The 25579-nt window shown below is 37.6% G+C and overlaps 1 protein-coding gene across 3 annotated transcripts in view; it reads right to left on the bottom strand.

The window, feature by feature from the left end:
* The window catches only part of SUGCT (succinyl-CoA:glutarate-CoA transferase), a 692699-nt gene that overhangs the window by 430292 nt on the left and 236828 nt on the right, over positions 1-25579 (bottom strand). For all 3 annotated transcript variants that reach the window (XM_027123976.1, XM_027123978.1, XM_027123977.1), the window contains 2 exons: positions 25417-25488; positions 13883-13980 (listed from right to left, as the gene is read on the bottom strand). In XM_027123976.1, coding sequence (XP_026979777.1) covers positions 13883-13980; positions 25417-25488 — 170 coding nt within the window. The remainder of the gene's footprint in view (positions 1-13882; positions 13981-25416; positions 25489-25579) is intronic.

Below are 25579 nucleotides of genomic sequence, written 5' to 3'. Positions count from 1 at the left end.
ACCTAAACTATATAAATAATTAATTAAATTCAACAGCAAAAAACCCCAAATAACCTAATTTATAAACAGGCAAATAGACATTTCTCCAAAGAAGACTCATAGATGGCCTGCAGACACATGAAAGGATACTCAGCATCACTAACCATCAGGGAAATGCAAATCAAAACCACAATGAGATATCACCTCATGCTTGATAGAATGGCCATCATCAAAAAGAAAGAGATAACAAATGCTGGCACAGATGTGGAGAAAAGGGAACTCTTGTGGACTGTTGGTGGGAATGTAAATTGGTACAGCACTATGGAAAACAGTATGGAGGATCCTCAAAAAATTAAAAATAGAACTATCACATTCCAGATCTGGGATTATATCCAAAGGAAATGAAAACATTAACTTGAAAAGATATCTACATCCCCATGTTCATAGCAGCATCATTTGCTATAGCCAAGGCTTGGAAAACATGTGTCCATCAATGGATAAATGGATAAATAAATTGTGGTATACATAGAAAATGGAATATTATTCAGCCATAAAAAGTGAGAAAGTCTTACCATTTGTGCAAACATGGGTGGACTCTGAAGGCATTATGCTAAGTGAAATAAGTCAGACAGAGAAAGACAAATACCATATGATCTCACGTATATGCAGTACTAAAAAAAAAAAAAAACCTCATAGAAGAAGAGATCAGACTTGTGGTTACCAGAAGCAAAGAGGAAGAGGAAGGGAGATTGGAAGAAGGTGGTCAAAAGGTACAAACTTCCAGTTATAAAATAAACAAACACTAGGGATGTAATACACAAGGCAACATGGTGACTATAGCTAACACTGCTATATGATATGTAGGAAAATTGTTAAGAGAGTGAATTCTGTGAGTTTTCAAGAAAAAAATGCATTTTACATTTTTAAATGGTTGAAAGAAATCAGAAGAATAATATCTCGTAATGCATCAAAAATGTATGAAATTCAGCTTTCAATGTCCATAGATAGAGTCCTTTTGGAATACAGTCACACTCACTCATTTAAGTATTGTCTATGGTTGCCATCTCGCTGCAACAGTAGAGTTAAGTAGCTATGATGAAGACCACAAGGTCCGCAAAGCCTAAAGTATTTACTATCCAACTCTTCATAGAAAAAGTTTTCAGACACATTTTAAAACAGTCAGTTTTAGGATGATTTGCTACACCACAACTGTTAACTATGATTTTAAATTTTTCATCCCATATTAAATTTTTTGGCTTACATGCTGTGCTTTATAGTTATATCTATGCTTGTATATTTAAATTTGTTATTAATTTTTAGAATATTTCATTGTGGTTAGTTTTTCTTTCTTGAAGCTTACTAATATTTTCTCTGTAACCTAGTCTGTAATCAGTGTTTTTAAATGTTCCATAGACACTAAAAACGAATATGTGCTCTCTGTTAGCAGGGTATGCAGTGTGACATATGTCTACTACCTCCACCTCATTAAATATGCTAAATAAATCCTCTTTTTATTTACCTATATTAGAAAATAGTTAAATTATTACAAAATGATTATGTCTCTCACCGTTTCTGTTTCTAATAGTTCTAAATTTCTATATTTTAGAATTTATTTCTATATTCTGATGTGTTTAAAAATAGCTTGGAACCACCAATTACTCTTATTTTCCAAATATAGTATATATCAATGGCCACCAAAAAGGGCCAATCCCAGAGCCACAAAGATCCAGGCCAGCATTCTGATTTTCCTTTTTTGTTTCCCTTCATTAAATTGAACAGAGTGCTGAGACTTAAATAAACTCAGACATTCCAATGTCTGGATTTTTCTTTTTCCAAAGTTAGCAAATGAGAAAAGAAAAACAATTCACAATAGAGGGAAGAAAAATCATTAAGAAAGAAAAAATGCAAATTTAAAAATTGAAAGATTAAAAGTTGTGTGTGTGTGTGTTCGGGTTGGGGGGCGTGCAGAATGTTCACTTAACTTCTTTTCCTACCTAGGATTATTCGAAATACAAAATTTCTAGTTAGAGAAAAGGAAAATAAGTGATTGGCCCAGGAGTGCGGTGGAAAAAGGAATCAGGAGATTCCAATTTGAGCCTCACACACCAGTGAGCTGTGTGATACTGGGGAAAACATATTAAACCAGAACTAAGGTAGGTCCAGTCTGCCTTTGGAAGCAGTGAGCAGCTTGCCAAAACTACTGTGGATTGTCCAGGTGAAGACGGCCAGGAGCAGCTGGTCGCTAGGGAATGTTCCAGGATGCTGGACAGCTGGTGGAAATCAAGGCTCAGCAGGGATGTCAGCTGTCAGCACTGGGAGAGAGGTGGAGTCAGCTCTCACTAGAAACATCAGTTGATGTCAGATCAAAGGCCCAAGGAAGGCCTACGCTGGAAAGCTGAAGCTAAGAAGAGATAAGAATAGAACCCAAGTGGGGGCAAAGTAGTTGCAGAACAGAACTCAGTCTGAGCCAAAGGCAGGCAGGAAATTGGGCAGGGCAGGAATGAGTCTGGGAGTCTACGGAGCAAACCGAGTGTCAGGAGACCGAGTCAAACTCCAGCTTCTCTATCCAATTCAAAAGTCAAGGGCAAAAGAAGGTCAGCCAGCAAAGTCTGGAGAGCTGTGCCTACACCCTCCCAAAAGGAAGGCCTTTCGAGTTGGCTTTGTGGAATCTCCCACCAGATTTCAAGGGGTCTCTAGACATGATGCTGTTAAATTCTAAGTTCTTACACATAGGAAGGGGTTAAGTTCAATGATATCCCAGGTTCTATCCAGCTCCCCAAGTGTTTAGGGCTCTATCATTCTATAAATCTAAAAATATACATTAAGTTCCAAAGGAGATATGAGGGTATTAAATGTTTTATCCAGGGAAATAGAGTTTACTGGACTCCCTCCCGCCACCATCCTCACCCCCCCTGCACATACATATAAATATCCCACCACTACCACCTAATTCTTTCTACTAAAAGGCAGTGTGGAATGTTTTATAGCCCTTCTGGAAAAAAGGAGGGGGAGAGAAGGAGTGGGATGACATTCCATTCCATCCTGACTCACTTAAAGATATCATTTGATTCTCAGTCACAAAGAATTCTCTTAACAGGGTAGAAAGAGCCCTGGTCACGAGGAGCTTGTTTGGAGTTGCAGTGGTTCCCTTTGCATTCTGTAAGCCAAAAGGGATGCATTCCAGGGCTGTGTTTCTTTCATTCTTTTTCCCTCCAGGCTGATTTTATAGTAACAACAAATAGCCACTTAAATCTATCTCCAAATGACCAACATTCAGAAAATGTACCACATAAAATATAGACATTTTACAAGGGACCATCTATTAGCTGATAATGGCAGAGCTGCCATGGAATGCATAAGAAAACAAATGTGACCCTCACCAAACGTCAGATCCATTTATCCAAATCAGCCCTCTGCAGTGGATCCCAGATAAACCTACAATGATATGATTCAAAGCATTATGAAAGGTTGGGGGGAAGGTTACAATAAACTAAATATGTAGGTTGAGGATATATAAAAATCACGTGAAATGCAGCCTCGTTAGATACGAGCAGTAGGCAGGAAAAAAAAAAAAAAAGGCTGGCAGAAGAGATTTTAAAATGTGATCATATGGGAAAGAGAATATTAGACCAACAAAAAAGTTTCCGTGGGAGAAAACAATAAGTTTCTCTATGTATATTAAAAACATGTAGACATGGGAGAGTCGATGGTTGCCAGGTTTAGAGGGGAGGAATTAATCCGGGTTAAAAGAGACTCCCATAGCCTCCCAGCCCTGGCAAAAGTGTCAGTGAGGGGAACTTAATCTCTGGGGCTCCTGACTGCTCTCAGCCTCCATTCTGCTTTTCACTCACCTTAGGCAGGGCTTTGATGATTTCTCCACTTTCCCCGTATTAAAATCTAGTCTGAGGAAAGGGCCTGGGGAATTTTATTTACTCTAAGGAATATGACTACATGCTTTAACACCTCCCAGCCCTGTGCTGTTTGAAGCTTAAGAGCGGACAAGCTTTTAAGCCCCTAAAATCTATAATTGCAGAATTTCTGAAATCAGCAAACTATGTGTAAGGAAGGGTTATATTCCATGGAATAGAGGTTCCGCCCAGTCCTTCTAAATTATATCATATTCGTGGCCACTGATAAAACTCTCCCTCTTCTCTAAGCAAGCCACTTTTTCAATGAAGCCTTCCTGCAAGTAGCTAAAACCCACCTAGGAAAGTGGTAAGTGATATCCATGTATTATTTAATTGTAAAAGAGTTCAAATTGTGAATGACAGGATAAGGACAGGAAGATGGGGGGCGTGGAAGGCAGGCAGGAGGGAGGATTGAAATGGGGATTTAAGATGGGGGGTAGGGGAAGGGGCAAGAGATAGAGGGCTGTCTGAGGTGAAATATGTGGTAGTTTTACTTTCTACTAAAAATGAAAATTAAGGATATTATAGATATTATTTAAGAGAAAAGTAAAGTCAACAGTTTTCAGGAAGGCCAAAGATACCCATTAAAACTTTGAAAAACTTAACCATAAAAATGACAGAGGAGAACTCATGGATGTATTTTATTTCAGAGTTCAAAGACCCTGACTGAAGCTTTTCATAGAGTCTATTAACACAGCATAGCAACTCAGGAACACACGAAAGTGCTTCATTCTTTATGAGGGTACAACCACAAATGCATGGAATAATTTAAGTGGAATGTTCACAAGTTCCAAATTCATTGCCCACACTGAGAAACAGTGTTTCTTGAAAGGGAATAGTATATGAACTATTAAGGTCCACTTTGGGTTTGAAAGAAAAGAAAAAACAAGCACTATTAATAGCCTTTATTAGGAGCACTGTACAAAGTTAAATGTATTCCTGAGTCTTGTAAGCTATTTTTAATTTTTTTAAGAAGTTGAACAGAAATCATTTGTTTAGCTGCAAAAAGGTCATACAGGCCAACTAGAATGTCATGCTTTACGTCTGCTAGAATTAAATCAAATCAGTACAATAACACTAGTTATATCGTCCTAATCAGAATCTGATTGGCAGTTAAATGAAACTTTATTAAATAAAAATTGTGGAAGGTAATTCATATAATAATTACAGTTTGGGAGAGGAAAATCTCTCAAAACTTGGCATCCATGAATAAAAAAATGCCATAGGAGAACTCTGATGGCAAAAAACATGGGAACTATAATTTCTGATTCTTGAGGATTGAGGTTCTCCTCAAATATGCTGAGCACTGTTGTTTGCTGAGGGCTATGCTGGCTGCTTTCATGCCTCTTCTGTTTTTTAATTCTCACAGTGATGCAGGTATTCTTACACGTACCGTATATATGAGAACCGGAGGCTCAGTGAAATCAGAGGATCTGCTCAAGACCACAGAGTTAGTGGAAGGCTCTGGTTTCAAATTCAGGCCTTCTGACATTCTGTGATCATAATACAGGCCTCCTAGGTTAGTTTAGAAAAAGTTCTCATTTCTAGCTACCACTGCTCTCCTCTTTTTATTCTGACCTGACATTGGGTCTCTTCCCTTTGGCCAGTTTCCCAAATTGGGATAGCTTTGCCCCTCACTGGTTCATACATTCACTAACTGAAAGAACATCTAGCACCAGGGAACCAAAGAGGCACCAGAAATAAAAATCAAAAAAGACAGTCTCTTACGATGTGCATAGTCTCTTACGATGTGTCAACGTAGGCTCATCAGTTATAATCAGTGTACCACTCTGGTGAGGGATGTTGCTGGTGGGGAGGCTGGGGGAGAGGGCAGGGGTTGGGGGGTAGCAGAGGGTACGTGGGAACTCTCTGTACCTTCCTCTCAGTTTTGCTATGAGCGTAAAACTGCTCTAAAAGAAACTGTCTCTAAAAACAAAAAGATAGTCTCTGCTTTAAGAAGTTTACTGCTGCGTCAAGGTGGAGGATTAATGACAGCTGAACGCAATAGATGCTTTGATTCAGCAACATAGGAGGGGCCGCTTTAAACAGACAAACGAGACGGGAAGAGCTCCCAAAACTTGTGCTCATTTTAAAAGACTAGTAGCAGCCAGTGAGATGAAGAAGCTTCATCATTTTAGTGAAAAGCAATGAGCCTGTGGGAAGACACAGCAGATTAAAAGACCAGGCCAAATTATAAGATGGTTCTAAGGTAAAAGTGGGAGATGCAATTACATGTGTTAAGATAAATAGTTTAAACTTTATCTTCAAAGCTGTGGAGACTCCCTGAAAGACCTAGGCAGGGAAGTGGAATGACCAAATTTGTCTGATGGAACCAAGATGTCTGTTTTTAAAACTTAACATTATATTTAGGCATCTTTGAAGTTACAAGCCCTCCATGAACAGCCCAAAAATGCTCCAGGTCCAGCTCTCCAATATTCTGAACAAGTATATTAAAAATAACTTGACACCAAATTTAAAAAGGTGAAGCTCTTTAATAAGTTCTGGATTCAATTCAACAAATGTCTGTTTAGCACCTCTGTTTAGAAGGCCGTGAACTACAGCATTTAATTTCACAGTATTTTAATACAGTAAACTGTGAAAATAAGTAGATATTCAATTGCATACCAGAAACTTGACTTCAGAAAAACCAGATCATTCAAAACCAAAAATAATTATTTATTTTACTAAAGGTATTGCCACAGTACTTTATTTTTTTTTAAACAGTCCATATGTGGGTTTTTTTCCCACATCTTTATTGGAGTATAAATGCTTTACAATGTTGTGTTAGTTTCTGCTGTACAACAAACTGAATCAGCCATATGTATACATATATCCCCATATCCCCTCCCTCTTGAGCCTCCCTCCCACCCTCCCTATCTCATCCCTCCAGGTCATCACAAAGCACCAAGTTGATCTCCCTGTGCTATGCAGCAGCTTCCCACTAGCCATCCATTTTACATTTGGTTGTGTATATATGTCGATGCTACTCTCTCACTTCATCCCAGCTTCGCCTCACCACCCACCCCCGTGCCCTCAAGTCTGTTCTCAACGTCTGCATCCTTATTCCTGCCCTACCACTAGGATCATCAGTACCGCTTTTTAAAATTCCATATATATACGTTAGCATACGGTATTTGTCTTTCTCTTTCTGACTTACTTCACTCTGTATGACAGACTCTAGGTCCATCCACCTCACTACAAATAACTCAATTTCATTCCTTTTTATAACTGAGTAATATTCCATTGTATATATGTGCCACATCTTCTTTATCCAGTCATCTGTTGATGGACATTTAGGTTACTTCCATGTCCTGGCTATTGTAAATAGAGCTGCAATGAACATTTTGGTACATGACTCTTTTTGAATTATGGTTTTCTCAGGGTATACGCCCAGTAGTGGGATTGCTGGGTCATATGGTAGTTCTATTTTTACTTTTTTAAGGAACCTCCATACTGCTCTCCATAGGGGTTGCATCAATTTACATTCCCACCAACAGTGCAGGAGGGTTCCCTTTTCTCCACACCCTCTCCAGCATTTATTGTTTGTAGATTTTTTGATGATGGCCATTCTGACTAGAGTGATGATACCTCATTGTGGTTTTGATTTGCATTTCTCTAATGATTAGTGATGCTGCACATCTTTTCATGTATTTGTTGGCCATCTGCATGTCTTCTTTGGAGAAATGTCTATTTAGGTCTTCTAACCATTTGGTGTTGAATTTTGTCAAAAGCTTTTTCTGCATCTATTGAGATGATCATATGGTTTTTATTCTTTAATTTGTTAATATGGTGTATCACATTGATTGATTTGCATATATTGAAGAATCCTTGCATCCCTGGGATAAATCCCACTTGCTCATGGTGTATGATCCTTTTAATGTGCTGTTGGATTCTGTTTGCTAGTATTGGTCTATGGAGGCTAAACAGTGCACTGCTAAATAACCAAGAGGTCACTGAATAAATCAAAGAGGAAATCGGAAAATACCCAGAGACAAATGACAACGAAAACACGATGGTCCAAAACCTATGGGATGCAGCAAAAGCAGTTATAAGAGGGAAGTTCATAGCAATTCAAGCTCACCTCAAGAAACATGAAAAATCTCAAACAATCTAACCTTACACCTAAAGCAAGAAGAACAGAGAAAATCCAAAGTTAGTAGAAGGAAAGAAATCATAAAGATCAGAGCAGAAATAAATGAAATAAAAACAAAGAAAACAACAGCAAAGATCCATAAAACTAAAAGCTGGTTCTTTGAGAAGAAAAACAAAATTGATAAACCTTTAGCCAGACTCATAAAGAAAAAAAGGGAGAGGACTCAAATCAATAAAATTAGAAATGAAAAAGGAGAGGTTACAACTGATACCGCAGAAATACAAAAGATCATTAGAGACTACTACAAGCAACTATATGCCAATAAAATGGACAACCTGGATGAAATGGACTAATTCTTGGAAAAGTACAACCTTCCAAGATTGAGCCAGGAAGAATTAGAAAATATAAACAGACCAATCAAAAGTAATGAAATTGAAACTGTAATTAAAATCTTCCAACAAATAGAAGTCCGGGACCAGATGGCTTCACAGGTGAATTCTATCACACGTTTAGAGAAGAGTTAACACCTATCCTTCTCAAACTCCTCCAAAAAATTGCGGAGGGAGGAACACCCCCAAACTCATTCTACGAGGCCACCATCACCCTGATACCAAAACCAGACAAAGATATCACAAGAAAATTATAGACCAATATCCTGATGAACATAGATGCCACAGTACTTTAAAAGGTAAATTTGTCTCACACTGTTAGTTTTATTTATGACAACTTAGGGTAACCAACATTTTAGGAATGCCTTCACTAGGACTATACTGATATATGCTTCCCTAACGTGTGTAGCATTTTTCAAAAAGCAATTTAAAAGTTGTCATCAGTTTCTCTCCAAGCTACTTTTTTTTCTTCTATGATTTATTTTTTCCTCCGTATAAAATTACACTCAGTTTGATATTTCCTCCTTTGATGTGAACTATCTTTTTTCCTCACCTGCCTAATTTTATTTGTCCTTTAAGACGCATCTCAACTGGAAAAAAAAAAAAAAGACTCACCTCAGCTGGCACTGTCTGCAGGAAAGTCTTCCCTGGCTTGCCCAGATTGAGGTAGTCGCCCCTTCTCTGGGCTCGCACCACCCTGTGTGTATGTGTATAGTGGCACTTCACACACACTACTTAATTCATTGCTTTACTTGTTTGTTGTCCTACTTAGACCAAGAGCCACCTCATCTTTCATCTCTATATCTGCAGGACAAGGGCACACAGTCAGTGGCCATTAACGCTGATGAAGAGAGGAAGCAGGAGGAATAAAATGAATTGTATTTCTATTTTCCCTATTATTTCTCTTTTCCTTCATCCTCATTTCATGCCTTCCTATTATTTCTCCCCAACTACTAAGACATCATCATAATCCTTCTATTCTCAATATCAATACACATCATGATTTTTAGTCTCTCCCGCGAGGTCTGAACTATTGCAAAAATGCTGGTCCCGTGTGTGGGTAGCACAGGTTGAGGAGTTTGTTGCTCCTTAGCTTTGCAAAGGAGGGGTTTGTTGTAACAGACCCTGCATTAGTCTCGATTTTATCTTTTCTTCTGTGTTTTAGCTGGGGTCTTTGAACATGCTTTAGTTTTGCCTCGCTTTTGGTCTTAGCAGCTGGGTAAACAGACTTTCTGAAACACCCTGGATAAAATGGCAAGTTCAAGGGGAAAGTCTTCCACCTTTAAATTAAAAAAAAAAAAAAATTTGCTCACGGCCACAGTTGGGGAATAGTAACACCTGAGAGCACTTGAGAGGGATTGTGTTTGTGCTGGCTATGGAAAACGCCGCTGATGACAAAAACATGCAGCTGCCTTTCCAAGTGAGGCCGACAACTCTCAGGGAGCAGCATCAAACTGCATTTAGCAAGAGTGACAGAAGAGCAACATAAATGACTGACATTTCTGGTAGGCACTTTCTAAAGAGTCTATGAATTGCAGAGGAGAATGCAAAGAGAATCACCTGATTCTAAAACACTTAAATGAACGCTTGCCATGGGCAGGAAAGTTACTTTGGGAAATTACTCAGGAAATTAATCAAAACTTAGGAAAAATACTTTGGAAGGAAGATTTTGAAACACAAGAGGGAACCTTTATGTGTATTTAGGAGAGCAAACTTTGTAAAAATCCATAAATGCTTCTGTTTTCACTTTTGGATATCGAATTGGATGAAAGGGGTGCGACGTTTTGTTTTGTTTTGTTTTTAAGGAACACCATGAGTCCATCATCACTAGAGATTTTTTAAAAGTTGTCTGAAGTGCAAATTCTCTCTCACAAACCCCTCTACATTTTTATGTATTTTAAAGATTTTCCAAAATAGAAATATAGGCTGAGGAAAGTGTCTATGAGCATTAAAGGGAAGTTTTATGATGTAATGTTTAATAGCAGACAACAGGGAAAAACATGGTATATTCACATGGTAATGTAGCTACTGTTACCAAAAATATGCTTTTCTATAGAAATGACAGGAAAACCACACACACAAAAAACTGTAGCATGTGCACTGTAATATGCTCACGAAAAGACAAAAAGACAATAAGTTATTAACAGGCACAGACTGTAGCTGCAATACTTTTGTAAAGCAAAATTTACAAAAAGTTTATATGAAAAATACGGACAGCTAACTTCTTAGGCATATCAAAACACATGTTTTTATGGAAGAGGTCTTAAAGAAAAGTCTTCTAGAACGTCTACAAGGTTTACTCTAATGAAAGTCCAGGCAGGCAGGGAGTTTAGTTTTGTTTTGTGTTTGAAGCCATCTTCCTTGTGCCCAAAACAGTCACTGGTACATAGTAGGTAGTCAATAAATACGTGTTAAATAGATGAGTAAGAGAAGGAACAAATGAGAAGCATGTTCCATTGAAACTCTTGAGTCCCTAGGTCTCTTCAGGTGTGGAAGGAAGTTTTTGCTGGTTCTAAGTTGCTGGAAAACTTCGAACTCTACCAGGTAGAGTATTCCCTTCAAGATGTCTCTTCAGGGTGGGGGGGAATGGGTGAAGGTGCTCAAAAGGCACAAACTTGCAGTTATACGATAAATAGGTCCTGAGGATGTTATGTGCAGCATGGTGACTATAGTTAATACTACTGTATTGTATATTTGACAGTTGCTAAGAGAGTAGATCTGGAAAGTTCTCATCACAAGGGAAGAAAAAGATTTGTAACTGTGAGGTGACAGATGTTAACTTACTAGGGTAATCATTTCAGAATATATACATATATCAAATCATTATCTGTGTGCCTTAAACTAATGCAACATTATATGTCAATTATATCTCAATAAAACTGGAAGAAAAAAAAAAAGACCTATCATCAGGTTACACAGAAAACAGACGTTGTTGACAAGCTAACTCATTTTATGGCCAAAAACTTTCCTTTGTTTCACAAGTTTCAGAAACTCCTTTATCATAAACTCTATTATAAATTTTACAGCATGATTTTCCTGCCAACTCCCCCTACTCTCTCCCTCTGGACCCACCTCCCTATATTATTCCTTTATATTGAGAAAAGGTGGAAAGGAAAGGTCATGTCAGATTGTGGAAGGCCATGATGTCAGAATAAAATGACCAGATCTAATCATGTAATTAATATAGAGCCATTAATATTTTGAATATTGGAAAAATATAAAATCGTATCATGAAAATGAGACATTTTACAACATTCACAGAGACTTCTGAAAGCCCAACACGTAACAGTACTAATGAATCCAGGGATATTTATTCAGAAAAACAAATGATAAGGTTATCGATGGGACTGAATCAATATCCTAATCTTCCCTGGTCATCATTGTTTGATCCACCACGGAGGAGAAGAGACCTGAGCTGGAAGAGACTGTAGAACTGCATCCCACAAGACACCACCAAAACACGTCCACACACCAGCCCAAGAGAGCAGGGACCCTGGCCTCTGGGCACCCAAGGGCCTCTCTGTGGTCTGTGTTTTAACAGCAGGATGATGATGAAGGCAACTCCCTTATCAAGTTTCCTCTCTTAAGACTACCCTCTAGTCTCTTCTTTACAAGTTTGATTCCTTAAGTCTGAATAAAGACATAAGAACCTATGGGTTCCAAAATGCTGAAACTCCCACTTCTGGGTATATATAAGAGGAGAAAGAAGAAGGTGTTAGGTTATTTAATTCACCCCAAAAAGAGAAATTTGAAATTAAACTGTTACAGATGCTACTAGAAGTCTGTCCGCAATAGAATTCTATAACAGAAGTTAGCAAGGAATACAGGTTTTAGGACACAGGAAACCAATAATTTAACTCTGTGGTTCTTAAAGTTAGAAGAGTGCTGGCAACTCAATAACAAGATGACACGTATCTGCCTAGGTTTTGTATTTTCCTTCGGTCCACTCTTCTCACAGCATGGATGTGATTTATTTGGACTCTCCAAGAGCTTTTGATAAGGTTCTCACAAGTGCCTGTTATTGAAACTTGGTAACCGTGGTGTGAAAGGAAAAAGTCATATCAATGAATTAAATGAATCAAAAACTGCTTGAGAGGCAAAGAGGCAAAAAGCAGAGATAAAGGGCCAATTCTCATGGGGTGAAATGTTAATGACTGAGGGCTCTCCGGCTTTGCAGTAGAATCTGAGTTTTATTTAACTAATGACCAAGAAAGGGGAGCCCAATTCTCATTCCCCTCTTCTCTGCATATCAGTCCCACACACAGAGGCCCCATTGGTTGAAGGAGGAGATACAGGCAGCATAGAGAAGAAGTGCTTAAAATCCAGGAAAAAGCAGATAGGTAATGAATGCAGACTCATGTAGAGGTCCCCAAAGGAGAAGGGAAGAGGAATAAACATAACATTAGCAGAAGTTTTTTTCTAAGAACTTTCGCTTGTTTGTTAGTTTTTTAATACAATTTTCAAAGGTTACACTCCATTTCGTTATTACAAAATATTGGCCATATTCCCCGTGTTGTACACTACATCCTTGTAGCCTATCTCACACCCTATAGTTTGTACCTCCCACTCTCCTACCCCTGTATTGTCCCTCCCCCACCTCCCCACTGGTACTCAGTTTGTGCTCAATATCTATGAGTCTAAGAACTTTGATATATCTATGCTACATGGAAACACAAGGGCATTTTCAAAAGACAAGATATTGTATTTGAACAAAAGTTCTTAATTTATTGGTTTGATGAGAGCAAATGTTCCATACTGAAGAATGGTTCACATGGGCATTGAGATCCACAAAAACCACAATCTATTCCTATAGATCGAGAACTTAGATGTAAACAAAAGTGAAACTGATAGGAAAGAGTAAGAATTATTAACTTTTTCTGAGGCAAACTTGAAAAATTGATACAGGTTTTAACAAAAGTATAACCTGACATGAATGGAATAATTTGAAAATCAAATACTCTAATTGGTCAGCATTAATCCTTTATGACTCAATCTGCCATTTTCAAAACATCAACATGACAAACTACACAGAGAGGCTCAGAAAAGCCAACAAGCTCTTGACTGAACCTCCCTTATCTCAGTTTCCTTATCTGTAAAATGGAAATAATAGAACTTCCCTCACGGGATGATTATAAGGGTTAAATGAGATCATGTATGTAGAGTGATTCATACAGTAAATGTAAAAAATGATGTTGAATTATTACTGTTAGTACTTATGATAGACTAAACCCAAACACTTACATGCCACAGAGAAGCAACTAATGCAAGCTATTGTGATGTTCTTATTTGTATCATTGTTATGATGCAATACTTAGAAAGACACGTGAAATACTTTCAAACGCTTTCAAACAAAGAAAAACATAGCTTTAAAATATATTTCCACTAACGAATTTTGTAAAATGAAAGATAATTATAAGTTAATCTAAATAAGCCAAAAAGAGCACCACAAAATGCCAGATAAATGCTAATAACATATTAATTCTTAAAGGTACAAACAGTAGAGCCAAGCTTACCGTGTCGATAGTATTTTAATAAGCTCTTTTCTATTCTGTACCCGAAGGTGGTTAGTTCTATACTTGGAATCATCAGTCAGTTCAGGCAAATTCAAGATCTAAAAGGGAAAAAGAATTTTAAAGTGTAATTCACAAAATTTTTGTGTACCTGCCTGTGGGTACTAGTGTTCAGGACCTACCGCTCCATCCTCAAGACCATTCCTTGCTGGTCTTTATACTTCTTAACACAAGGATATATGGAGGGAAGGATCATGCAGTTAGGATGGGTCATGCTGGTGACTGGTTTTCTCATTTATAAGAAGGTTTTACTACATTTAAGCATGCGCCTACATACAGGAAAACCGAAAAGCAGTTATCAGACCCCCCGTAATATCCTGTACCCATTTATGAGAATATAGGAGAAGAGTTATCAGATTCCCACAGTAAGTCTTATCTAGAGGAAACAGAGATAGAGGTACAAATTGGGTAAAACTGACCTAATTCTAAGAACCAATAACATAAGTGCAAGTCTGCACTTACATCAAGCTCATAATCAACATATATCTTGTAGGTACATTCACTTATTTGTTCCACATGTAAATAAAATAGTATTATCTGTCCCAGTAGTCCTATCCAGGATGTTGTACAAGGTGCTAAAATAAAGGGGAAGCATACACACTTGCCCCAAATGCTTACCGTTAAAACAATGTCAAATTAAAAGATACTCCTCCTATAGAAGTGTCCCTATTTTTCTTTACTATGACTCCCTGAAGGAATAACAAATAGAAGTGCTTTTATATACTTCCTCTTTCGCTCCTCCTCAGTAAAGAGAAAATCTATCCTGGAAGTCCCAGTGGACATCTTGCAATTTTAACAAGACCATAATGAAAGTACCAAGTGGATTTGGAATGGAAAAGAAGTTTTAAAAAGAATGTGTGGAGGCAGTGTTTGGCACTTGTGTTGGAAAGTCAGAAGGAGCATTTATGGGCTAGGCGCAGGCCATGTGGCCTACAGAAAGCTTCACTACCTCTATTAATGTATTTGCCTTAAAAATAAACACGTAATGGTTTCATTTGTTTCCCACAGTTTAAATAAAGTCAATCCATTAATCATCTTACAAAGGAGAGAGAAGTGAAGAAGATTCCCTGAAGTAAAGAGAGCATCTCAATGGTGTAATTTCTCTTTCACATGTTTCACTTATTCATTTCCTTTAGGAATAATAAAGACAGCATTACTCTCTCAGATTTTAAAAAGTGACACCACATACAGTGCCCTTTCTAGAAACCTCCCTGTCACCACACCTGATCCAAGAATTGGCCTCAAGGCTTAACCAGGAATCAAAACACACCCTCCCCCACCAAGAGTGAACAAGTCATTTCAAGAAAAAGCAAGTGCCTTCACTAGATCACATGTTAAATTTATAAATGTGGCCTCACCCAGAATACAGTGTAAGCTACACAAAAAACTACTCAGTGTTTGCGCTCAATGGTAACTGGGGTGCACTCATGTCTCCTTCTCTGAATATGACTTATTGGACCTCTTTTCTCTTTGAAAGTTGGTGTTAAATAGTGGGTAAAGTAATTATCCTTCTGTCTTCAACTATGCCAGCATTCAAAATGTTTCTAGAGAGACTGCTTCAAGAGCTGTGGTCATAACCATGCTTTAGGTGCTTGAAAGAGAATGCTGCCTGGGACAAAATGAAACAATGTAAGTGAAAGTGCTTGACATATTAAGCATTAAATAAATGTGAAATATTCCAAGTAAGTACTGTTTCTCCCCAAAGAGATATGAAAGCATGTGTTTGTTCAAAAAAGAAGAATGGGAAAGAAGGGAGAATGTAGGGGAGGTTATCTACTTAACTTTCATTTCTTAAGGATATTCCTATTGGATATAGAATTCTGCAGTTACGGTTCTTTCCTTTCGGCCCTTTAAACATGTTGTGCCACTTCCCTCTGGGTTCTGCCGTTTCTGACAGGAAAGCTGCAGTCAACTGAGTCAGTGTTCCCCCAAAGGTATCAACAATACGTCATTCTCTCTGGGTGCTTTCAAATGCTGTTTCTTGGTCTTTAGTTTTCAGCAGTAATATTTTGATGTACTTGGGCATGGATTTATTTGGATTTATCTTATTTGGGGTTTGCTGAAATTATTAAATCTGTATGTTTTTAATCTTTCACCAAATTTGGGAAGTTTTCAGCCATTGTTTCTTCAATGGCTTCAATTTTTTTCAGTCTGTTCTCTTCTCTCCTTCTGGGACTACAGTGACATAAATATTAGATTTTTTTGTTATTGTCCCACAGGTCCCTGAGTATCTGTTCTTTCTTTCATTTTTGGGAGGGGACTATCTTTTTTTCCTTTCTGATGTTCAGACTGAATAATTTCTATTTATCCATCTTCAAGTTCCTTGACTGTTTCCTTTGTCACCTCCATTGTGCTACTGAGCTCATTCAGTGAGGTGTTTGTTCCTGTATTTGGTGGTTGTATTTTTCAGTTCTAAAATGTTCATTTGGTTCTTCTTCAAATCTTCTATTTCTTTTCTGGACATTTCTACTTTTCTATTTATTTTAAGTGTCTGTGATGCTTGTTGGAGTATCTTTATAATGGCTGTTTTAAAGTTTTCATGAGTTAATTCCCACATCTGTATCATCTTGGCATTGGCATTTATTGATTGTCTTTTCTCATGCAGGTTCTGGTTCTTCATACGCTGAGTAATTTGGGATTGTATCCTGGACGTTTTGAATATTATGTTATGAGCCTCTGAGTCTTGTTCAAATGCTACAGAAAATTTCTGTTGTTATTGTTTTTAGCAAGCAGTTCACCTGGTTAAGTTCAGTCTGCAAGTCCCAACTCACCTTCTATGTGCTTTGGTTCTACAGTCAGTTCAGTTTCCAAAGCCTTTGCAATTGCTTTTTGAACCTGTGCCCTACTTAATGGTCATGCTGCAACCTGGGAAGCTGTCTATTTGTTAATAGTTCTCAACATCGTCGGTGTCCTGATTAGGACCAGATCAATGCATGTGCAGCTAAGGCGTGAGCGCAGTTCACAAACAACTTCACGGATCCCTTTCTGAAGCTTTTCCCTCTCTGCAACCTCTTTCTGGTTCCCTAGAGCTCCCCTCTAGTTACCCTACTCCCCAGCACACTTCCAGGGCAGAGGCCAGTCAGTGGGAGGGCAGAGGAAAAAGCATCAAGGACTCAGCCCTGTCTTTTGGGATCACAGCTCAGATACAAGAAAGGTCCCCTTCCTCGGAGTCTGGCTGCTGCTCACCCACCGCTGCCGCTACAGGACTGCTTGGAGGCTGGGGGGTGAGAAAACGAGAGGACAAAAAGGGAGGATGTCCACACTCTCTCTGACATTAGACTCCACTTTTATGCTCCCCGCACCAGGAATGAAGGGCATCTCCTGGAACTCAGCTCTGCTCCCTGGGGTCCACTCCCAGGTTTCAGGCTGTGTTCATGTAAAGGAATAATCAGAGGGAAAAACCGGCAAACTTACTGCCAGTTTAGAGGTATTTCAAATTTTGGTATTCCTTCCCAATTTTCCTGCTATTACTTACTTTTCACAGTCCTCATACAGATGTTCCGCGCATTCTGTACAGGTTTTATCACTGTGTTCCGTGGGTGGGACAGGGAGAAATGTGCTTACTCCATTTTACCCAGAAACAGAATCTCCACACCTAATTGCTAGAAAGACCATTTATTAAGTTCATGCTGTGAGCCAGGGACTGAACTAAGTGTTTTACTTATCTAATCTAACTTTTAAAAAACCCCAAAAGTTATATATTAGTATAGTTATGTATTATAACCTTCCTTTCATCATGAGGGCACTGATGCTTAGCAAAGACTAAGTGCCTTTTGCCAGAGATCACCTGACTGGTTCCAAGATTCACAGAATGCCCTAGAATTCAAATGTCCTCAGACCACCTGCTCTAAAATCAACTAAAGGGCCTGTTAAAATTGAAGTTTCCCATGCCCCACCTCACATACTAAGTCAAAATCTTTGGGACAGGGGCTCAAGGAGGTTTCCTATGCATGCTAAAGTTGAGAACCAATGTATATTGCCTCCAATAAAAGAAACTTTCAGTCTATATGACTTTTAAAAGGATGTCAGTGTATTTCAAATAGGAATGCCCATTAGTGTTGGCATCAATCAGCTTAGAATAGCTTACATGTGCTCATGTTCCCTACCCTTCCATATCATGTTAAGGGACATAAAATAGGGTTTGTTATAAGCCAAGGTTCACTTTATGTGCAAGAAGATTTTCTGAAGCCCAAGCCTTGAACCCAAAGCTCTTACTACCACTCTGATCCCTGACAGTAAGAGTATTCTAATAGGGCCCCTCCCAACGAAGGTATTAGTCAACCAGTATATCAAACTCTCTTTTGGAAACAGATTGGGCGTAAGTAAATTCTACTCATTCGTCACAAACAATACTGCCACATTTCTCCCCAGGAGGTAGAGCAGCCCTGTCTTTCATGATGGACTTTACGTGGCAAAAGAATAATTTTGATACGCTCATTGTCTAACTTGGGGTCCTCCACTTCTACAAGGCCAGCCTGAACTATAATACCCTCCGTAATAGATAGAGCTGAATAAAAAGTACCTAGAAAAAGCTCGCTTGCTGTATATGGGAAGGGGGAGAACCTTGCATCAAATAAGGAAACAGATGATTTTTTTTCCTTAGAAAAGGTTTTTAGGACAAGTTTACATGTAAGGGTATAATTATGAAGGTGAAAAACTCAAATCTGATTGCAACGTTTGCTGAAGATGCCTAGTAAATGATGTAGATAACAGTAAAATCCTATACACATAAAACTTTTCTTCTGAGGATCTCAAAGAGTTTTATAGACATTGCCTTAATGGCTCATAACAGGGATTATCATTCCTAACTCACATATGGGAAAAACAAGGTCAAGTATGCCATTCTCCAAGGCCCTCTGCTAGTCTCCTTTTTAAAAAATGTGTCATAACACACCATAACAATAAGTCATATTTTAGTACTAAAACTGATGGCAAATATTCTGCTTTGATATAAAAATCTTTTTCAAAAAAAGTTCTTATGGATATTTATGAGGAAGTTCAAAAGTTTTAAATTGATCAGCAGTAATAAATCAAAAATAAAAAGAATTCAGTGCAGCTATTTTCAACAGTGAAGAATATATCAACCAGTAATTTCTACCCCCTCCCCACCCTGATTCTGGAGAGAGAAAACTCCAAAACATATGGCCCAGGAAGAAAATCTGTCCTTGTTTATAGCAATGAACTGGCTTTTACATCTCTGCAGCTAGAGTACGCAAATGACTTCACAGGCAACAGCTTCCGTATGTTTTATATTTTTAACATTGACCGTTCATAATAAAGGTTCTTTGATCCCAGATCAAATGTTTGAATCAATTTTCTCTACACTTACTCAGAGTCACCATTATAAAAGCTCCCCTCTTTCCCACCTCAGATGTTCCAGCCCTTCCTGCAACTGGAACTATCTCCATTTGTCACCTTCTCTGCGGTACTTCCCACCCCTTTGCTGTGGTTTTTAGCTGTGCTCGTTAACCTCTCATACGAAAGAGGCACAGCAATAAATAATTTTTGTACATAATAAGTTAACTGCAGTAAATAAGGTTCCTCTAAGGAATTCACAGGCATCTTTATTAAAACTGAAAGCTCATGGAACAAGGAAAAAGAAACCTTTCCCAACCAGTAAAAAATCCTCAACAGGTAAGGCCTTTCTCTACATGTAAGAAAAATAAACTTTTATATATATATATATATATATATATACATACATATATATACACACACACATTTAAACTAGATTATTTGCCTGGGATTAGAACTCTAAAAAGTGAACTGAAAACTAAAGCCTTAAATAAAAACAAAAGACCAGAGTCTGGATAAATGATAAAAACATCAAATTGAAAAAAAATGTCCAAGCAAGGCTAAAAATTGAGAATATCTTCAACATAAAATTACTTTAAATAATTCCAAGGCCTTTATTTAAGGCCTTGTTTAGGAACATTTTTGTTTTCTTGTTTTTTTTGTTTTTGTTTGTGTTGGGTCTTCATTGTTGCACGCGGGCTTTCCCTAGTTGCAGCGAGCGGGGCTACTCTTTGTTGTGGTGCCCGGGCTTCTCATTGTGGTGGCTTCTCTTGTTGCAGAGCACGGGCTCTAGGCCCACGGGCTTCAGTAGTTGTGGCACGTGGGCTCAGTAGTTGTGGCTCGCGGGCTCTAGAGTGCAGGCTCAGTAGTTGTGGCGCATGGGCTTAGTTGCTCCGCGGCATGTGGGATCTTCCCGGACCAGGGATCCAACCTGTGTCTCCTGCACTGGCAGGTGGATTCTTAACCACTGCATCAGGGAAGTTCCCAGGAACAATATTTTTAACATGACAATTGCTAAAAACTTAAAACATGAATTTTGCAGAAAGGTACTCATTAAACAAAGACTAATTTGAAGAAAAAAATTAATTTTCTAGTGGTAAGAAAATAAATTTGGTAGTAGAATAACTATATTTGGGCCTAATTATATCTTGTGGGGTTTGAAAAAGGAGAAGAAAAAGAAAGAAGAGAAAAAAATCTTTTTCCTTCCATATCTTGGCTATTATACGTAATGCTGCAGTGAGCATAGGAGTGCATATATCTTTTCAAGTTAAATGTTTTCATTTTCTTCAGATATATACCTTTAAGTGGAATTGCTGAATTGCATGGTAGTTCTATTTTTAACATTTGAGAAATCTCTATATTGTTTTCCAAAGGGGCTACACCAATTTACAATCCCACCCACAGTGCACAAGTGTTCCCTTTTCTCCACATCCTCACCAACATTTGTCGTTTCTTGTCTTTTTCATAATAGCCATTCTGGACAGGTGTGAGGTGAGATCTCACTGTGGTTTTTATTTGCATTTCCCTGATGATTTGAGATGTTAAGCACCTTTTTTTTTTTTTTTAACTTACTACTATTGGTTTATTATAAAGGATACAACTCAGGAATAGCCAAATGGAAGAGAGGCACAGGGCAAGGTATGAGGTGGGAGGGTGCAGAGCTTCCATGCTCCACTACCCTCCCATCACCTTGCTGTCTTCACCAGAAGCTCTCTGAATCTTATAGTTCAAAGGTTTTCATAGAGCTCAATCTCCAGTGCCCTTTCCCCTTACTGGAGGTTGGTAGGTGGGGCTAAAATTTCTAACCCTCTAATCACTTGGTCTTCCTGGTGACCAACCCATCCTGGGGCTATCTAGAGACCCCACCCTAAGTCACCTCAGTAGCATAAACTCAGGTGTGATTGAAAGGAGTTTGTTGTGAATAACAAAAAACACTTCCATCATTCAGGAAATGTCAAGGGTTTTAGGAACTCTGTGTAAGAAATCGGGGACAAAGCCTAAATATATTTTTGTATTTTACCACTTCATAGAAGTAGAAAGAAAAACCCACTTCTGTCCTACCACCCAAATATGGTCTGTATTAGCATTATGGAATACTTCCAGGCTTTTTTGTGAATTTTGAGTACTATATTTATATTAGCATGGCAAACATTTTATGCTAATATTTATATTGAAAAAACATATTGCTATTGCTTTATGAATGTCACTCAGATCTCATCTTAATGTTATTTCTTCAGAGAGACTTTCCCCTGACAACCCAGCCACTATTTTAACACAGTAGCCTATTTTAATTCTTGGCATGGCACTTACCATGGATCATTTTGGAGTTTTGTTTATTTATTTATTATCACTCTCCCACTGAGCATCTTTCATGTACCTGTTAGCCATCTATACGTCTTCTTTGGAAAACTGTCTATTCAGAACTTCTGCCCATTTTTTAATTGGATTGTGTGGGTTTTTGCTATTGAGTTGTATGAATTCTTTACCTATTTTGGGTATTAACCTATAATCAGATATATGATTTACAAATATTTTCTGCCATTCAGTAGGTTGCCTTTTCATTTTGTCAATGCTTTCGCTTGCTGTGCAGAATCTTTTTCCATTGATGTAGTCCCACTTGTTTATTTTTGCTTTTGTTGCCTTTGCTTTTGCCAATAAATCTTCACCAAGATTGATGTCAAGAAGCTTACCACCTATGTTTTCGTCTAAGGGTTTTATGGTTTCAGGTCTTATATTGAAGCCTTTATTCTATTTTGAGTTAATTTTTGTATATGATGTAAGATAGTGGTCCAGTTTAATTCATTTGCGTATGACTGTCCATTTCCCACCACTATTTATGGAAGAGATTGTCCTTTCCCCATTGTATATTCTTGGCTCCTTTGTCATAAATTAACTGACCACATATGAGTGAATTTAGTTTTGGCTCTCTATTCTGTCCCATTGATCTGTGTGTCTGTTTTTATGCTAATGCCATACTGTTTTGATTACTATAGCTTTGTAATATAGTTTGAAATCCAGGCGCATGATGCCTTCTCCCTGTTCTTCCTTGTTCTTCTTTCTCAAGATTACTTTGGCTATTTAGGGTCTTTTGTGGTTCCATATAAATTTTATAATTGTTCTATTTCTGTAAAAAGTGCCACTGGAATTTTGATAGGGATTGCACAGAATCTATAGATGGCTTTTGATAGTACTGACATTTTAACAGTATTAATTCTTCCAATCCATGAGGACAGAATATCTTTTCATAATATCTTTTCATTTATTTGTGTCTTCTTTAATTTCTTTCATCAATGTCTTACAATTTTCAGTGTATGGGTCTCTCACTTCCATGGCTAAATTTATCCCTAGGTATTTTATTCTTTTTGGTGCAACTGTGAGGTTGTTTTCTTAATTTCCATTTTTTATAGTTTGTTATTAGTGTACAGAAACACAATAGATTTTTGTATATTGACTTTTATATCATGTAACTTTGCTGAATTCATTTACTATTCCAATAGATTTTTGGTGGAATCTTTAGGATTTTCTAACTATAAAGTCATGTAATCTGCAAGTAGAAGTAATTTTACTTCTTCCTTTCCAATTCTGATAACTTTTCTTTCTTTTCCTTGCCTGATTGCTCTAGCTAGGACTTCCAATTCTATGTTGAATAACTCTGGTGAGAGTGGGCATCCTTGTCTTGTTCCTGATCTTAGAGGAAAAGCTTTCAACCTTTCACCACGGAACATGATGTTAGCTGTAGGCCTGTTATATATGGCCTTTATTATGTTGAAATATGTTCCTTCTATACTTAATCTAAGAGTTTTTTATTATGAATGTTGAATTCTGTCAAATACTTTTTCTATGCCTATTGAGATGGTCATGATTCCTTTCTTTCATTCTAATAGTATGATATATCACATTGATTGATTTGTGTGTGTTGAAACATCCTTGCCTCCCAGAAATAAATCCCACTTGATGATGGTGTAAGATCCTTTTAATGTATTGTTGAATTAAGTTTGCTAATATTTTGTTGAGAATTTTTACCTCTGTACTCATTAGGGACATTGGCCTGTAGTTTTCTTTTCTTGTGGTGTCCTTGCTGGGTTTGGTATCACAGTAATGCTGACCTTGTAATATAAATCTGGAAGTGTTCCCTCCTCTTCTATTTTTGGAAGAGTTTGAGAACAACTGGCACTAATTCTTCTTTGAATGTTTGGCAGAATTTACCAATCTGGTCCTATACTTTTGTTTGTTAGGAGGTTTCTGATTACTAATTCAATCTCCTTACTAGTAATCAGTCTCTTCAGATTTTCTATTTCTTCATAATTCAGTCTTGGAAGGTTGTACATTTCTAGGAATTTATTCATTTCTTCTAGGTTGTCCAATTTGTTGGCATATAATTGTCCATAACAGTCCCTTGCAATCCTTTGTATTTCTGTGGTATCAATTATGACACCTCCTCTTTCATTTCTGATTTTTTTTTTTGAACCTAGCTAAAGGCTTGTCAATTTTGTTTACCTTTCAAAGAACCAGCTCTCAGTTTCACTGATCTTTTCTATTGTCTTCTTAGTCTCTATTTCATTTATTTCCGCTCTGATCTTCGTTATTTCCTTCCTTCTACTAACTTTGTTTGTTCTTCTTTCTCTAGTTCCTTGAGGTGTAAATATAGGTTGTTTATTTGAGATTTTTCTTGTTTCTTGAGGTAGCCATCTATCGCTATGAACTTCCCTCTTACAACTGCTTTTACTGCAACCCATAAGGTTTGGTATGTTGTATTTCCATTTTCATTTGTCTCAAAGTATTTTTTAAATTTCTTTTAATTTCTGCATTGATCCAGTCATTTTTATAGTTGCATGTTGTTTAATCTCCACACATTTGTGATTTTCCAGTTTTTTTTCTTGTAATTCGTTTCTAGTTTCATACCATTGTGGTCAGAAAGGATGCTTGGTATGACTTCAATATTCTTAAATTTATTAAGACTTGTTTTGTGGCCTGACACATGATTTATCCTGGAGTATGCTCCATGGGTACTTGAGAAAGAATGTGTATTCTGTTGCTTTTGGATGAACTGTTTTTATATATCTGTTTAGTCCATCTGGTCTAACTTAAGACCAATGTTTCCTTATTAATTACCTGTCTGGATGATCTATCCATTCATGTAAGTGGGGTAGTAAAGTCCCATACTATTATTGTATTGATGTTTAGTTCTTCCTTTAGCTCTGTTAACATTTGCTTTCTATATTTATGTGTTCCTATGCTGAGTGCGTAAATATTTACAAATGTTATATACTCTTGTTGGACTGACCCCTTTATCAGTATGCAACGCCCTTCTTTGTCTCTTATCACAAAAGTCTATTTTGTTGGATATAAATATTGCTACCAGAGCTTTGTTTTGGTTTCCATTTGTATGAAATACTTTTTACATACATTCACTTTCAGTCTGTGTGTGTCCTTACATCTGAAGTGAGTCTCCTGTAGGCAGCGTACATATGGGTCTTGTGTTTTTATCTATTCATCTACTCCATGTCTTTTGAATGGTGAATTTAGTCCATTTACATTTATAGTAATTATTGATAGATATGTACTTTTTGCCATTTTGTTAATTGTATTCTGATTGTTTTCTAGTTCCTCTGTTCCTTTCTTTTTCTCAGAAAAACAATCCTGGTATTAAAAATCCCTTTAAAATGACTTTTCCCTTTTTGTTTGGACTAGTAGACAGGTCAATTTTTAGCATAATTTAAGCTACTATTATTCTTCATTTAAAAATACAGCCAGAGGGCTTCCCTGGTGGCGCAGTGGTTGAGAGTCTGCCTGCCGACGCAGGGGACACGGGTTCGTGCCCCGGTCTGGGAAGATCCCACATGCCGTGGAGCGGCTGGGCCCCTGAGCCATGGCCACTGAGCCTGCACATCCAGAGCCTGTGCTCCGCAACAGGAGAGGCCAAAACAGTGAGAGGCCTGCGTACACAAAAAAAAAAAAAAAAAAATACAGCCAGATACATCAATTTTACAAAACCAGAGTGCTAATTTAGACCCTATCCTTAGGATTTGTAAGCATAGAAAAAGCATACTTTTAGGTGCTAACACAGGGAGTCTTGAGTATAGACTTAGCAACATTGCTCTAGGCAAAACTGAATTTTCCTGGCTTTGTGCAAAATAAGTTGTTGCATATATTATCCACCCATCCCAAATATTATAGATTACCTTGCACACAGTAGCAAACTGTTGGTTATTTCCTGCTCCAACTACGAGATATCCATCCTTGGTTTTAAAAGCCTAAAATAAATACATACATACATAATTATATAATTTTACATATTAAGAATACCACAAAAATTGTCTTTAATTTTTCAAACTTTTATATAGA

Source organism: Aethalodelphis obliquidens, unplaced genomic scaffold (assembly GCF_003676395.1).
Source record: "Aethalodelphis obliquidens isolate GAN/ISIS:26980383/991018 unplaced genomic scaffold, ASM367639v1 scaffold27, whole genome shotgun sequence".
NCBI lineage: Eukaryota > Metazoa > Chordata > Mammalia > Artiodactyla > Delphinidae > Aethalodelphis > Aethalodelphis obliquidens.
Note: the sequence above shows the minus strand (reverse complement) of the source record. Positions and strands in the feature narration are given on the sequence as shown.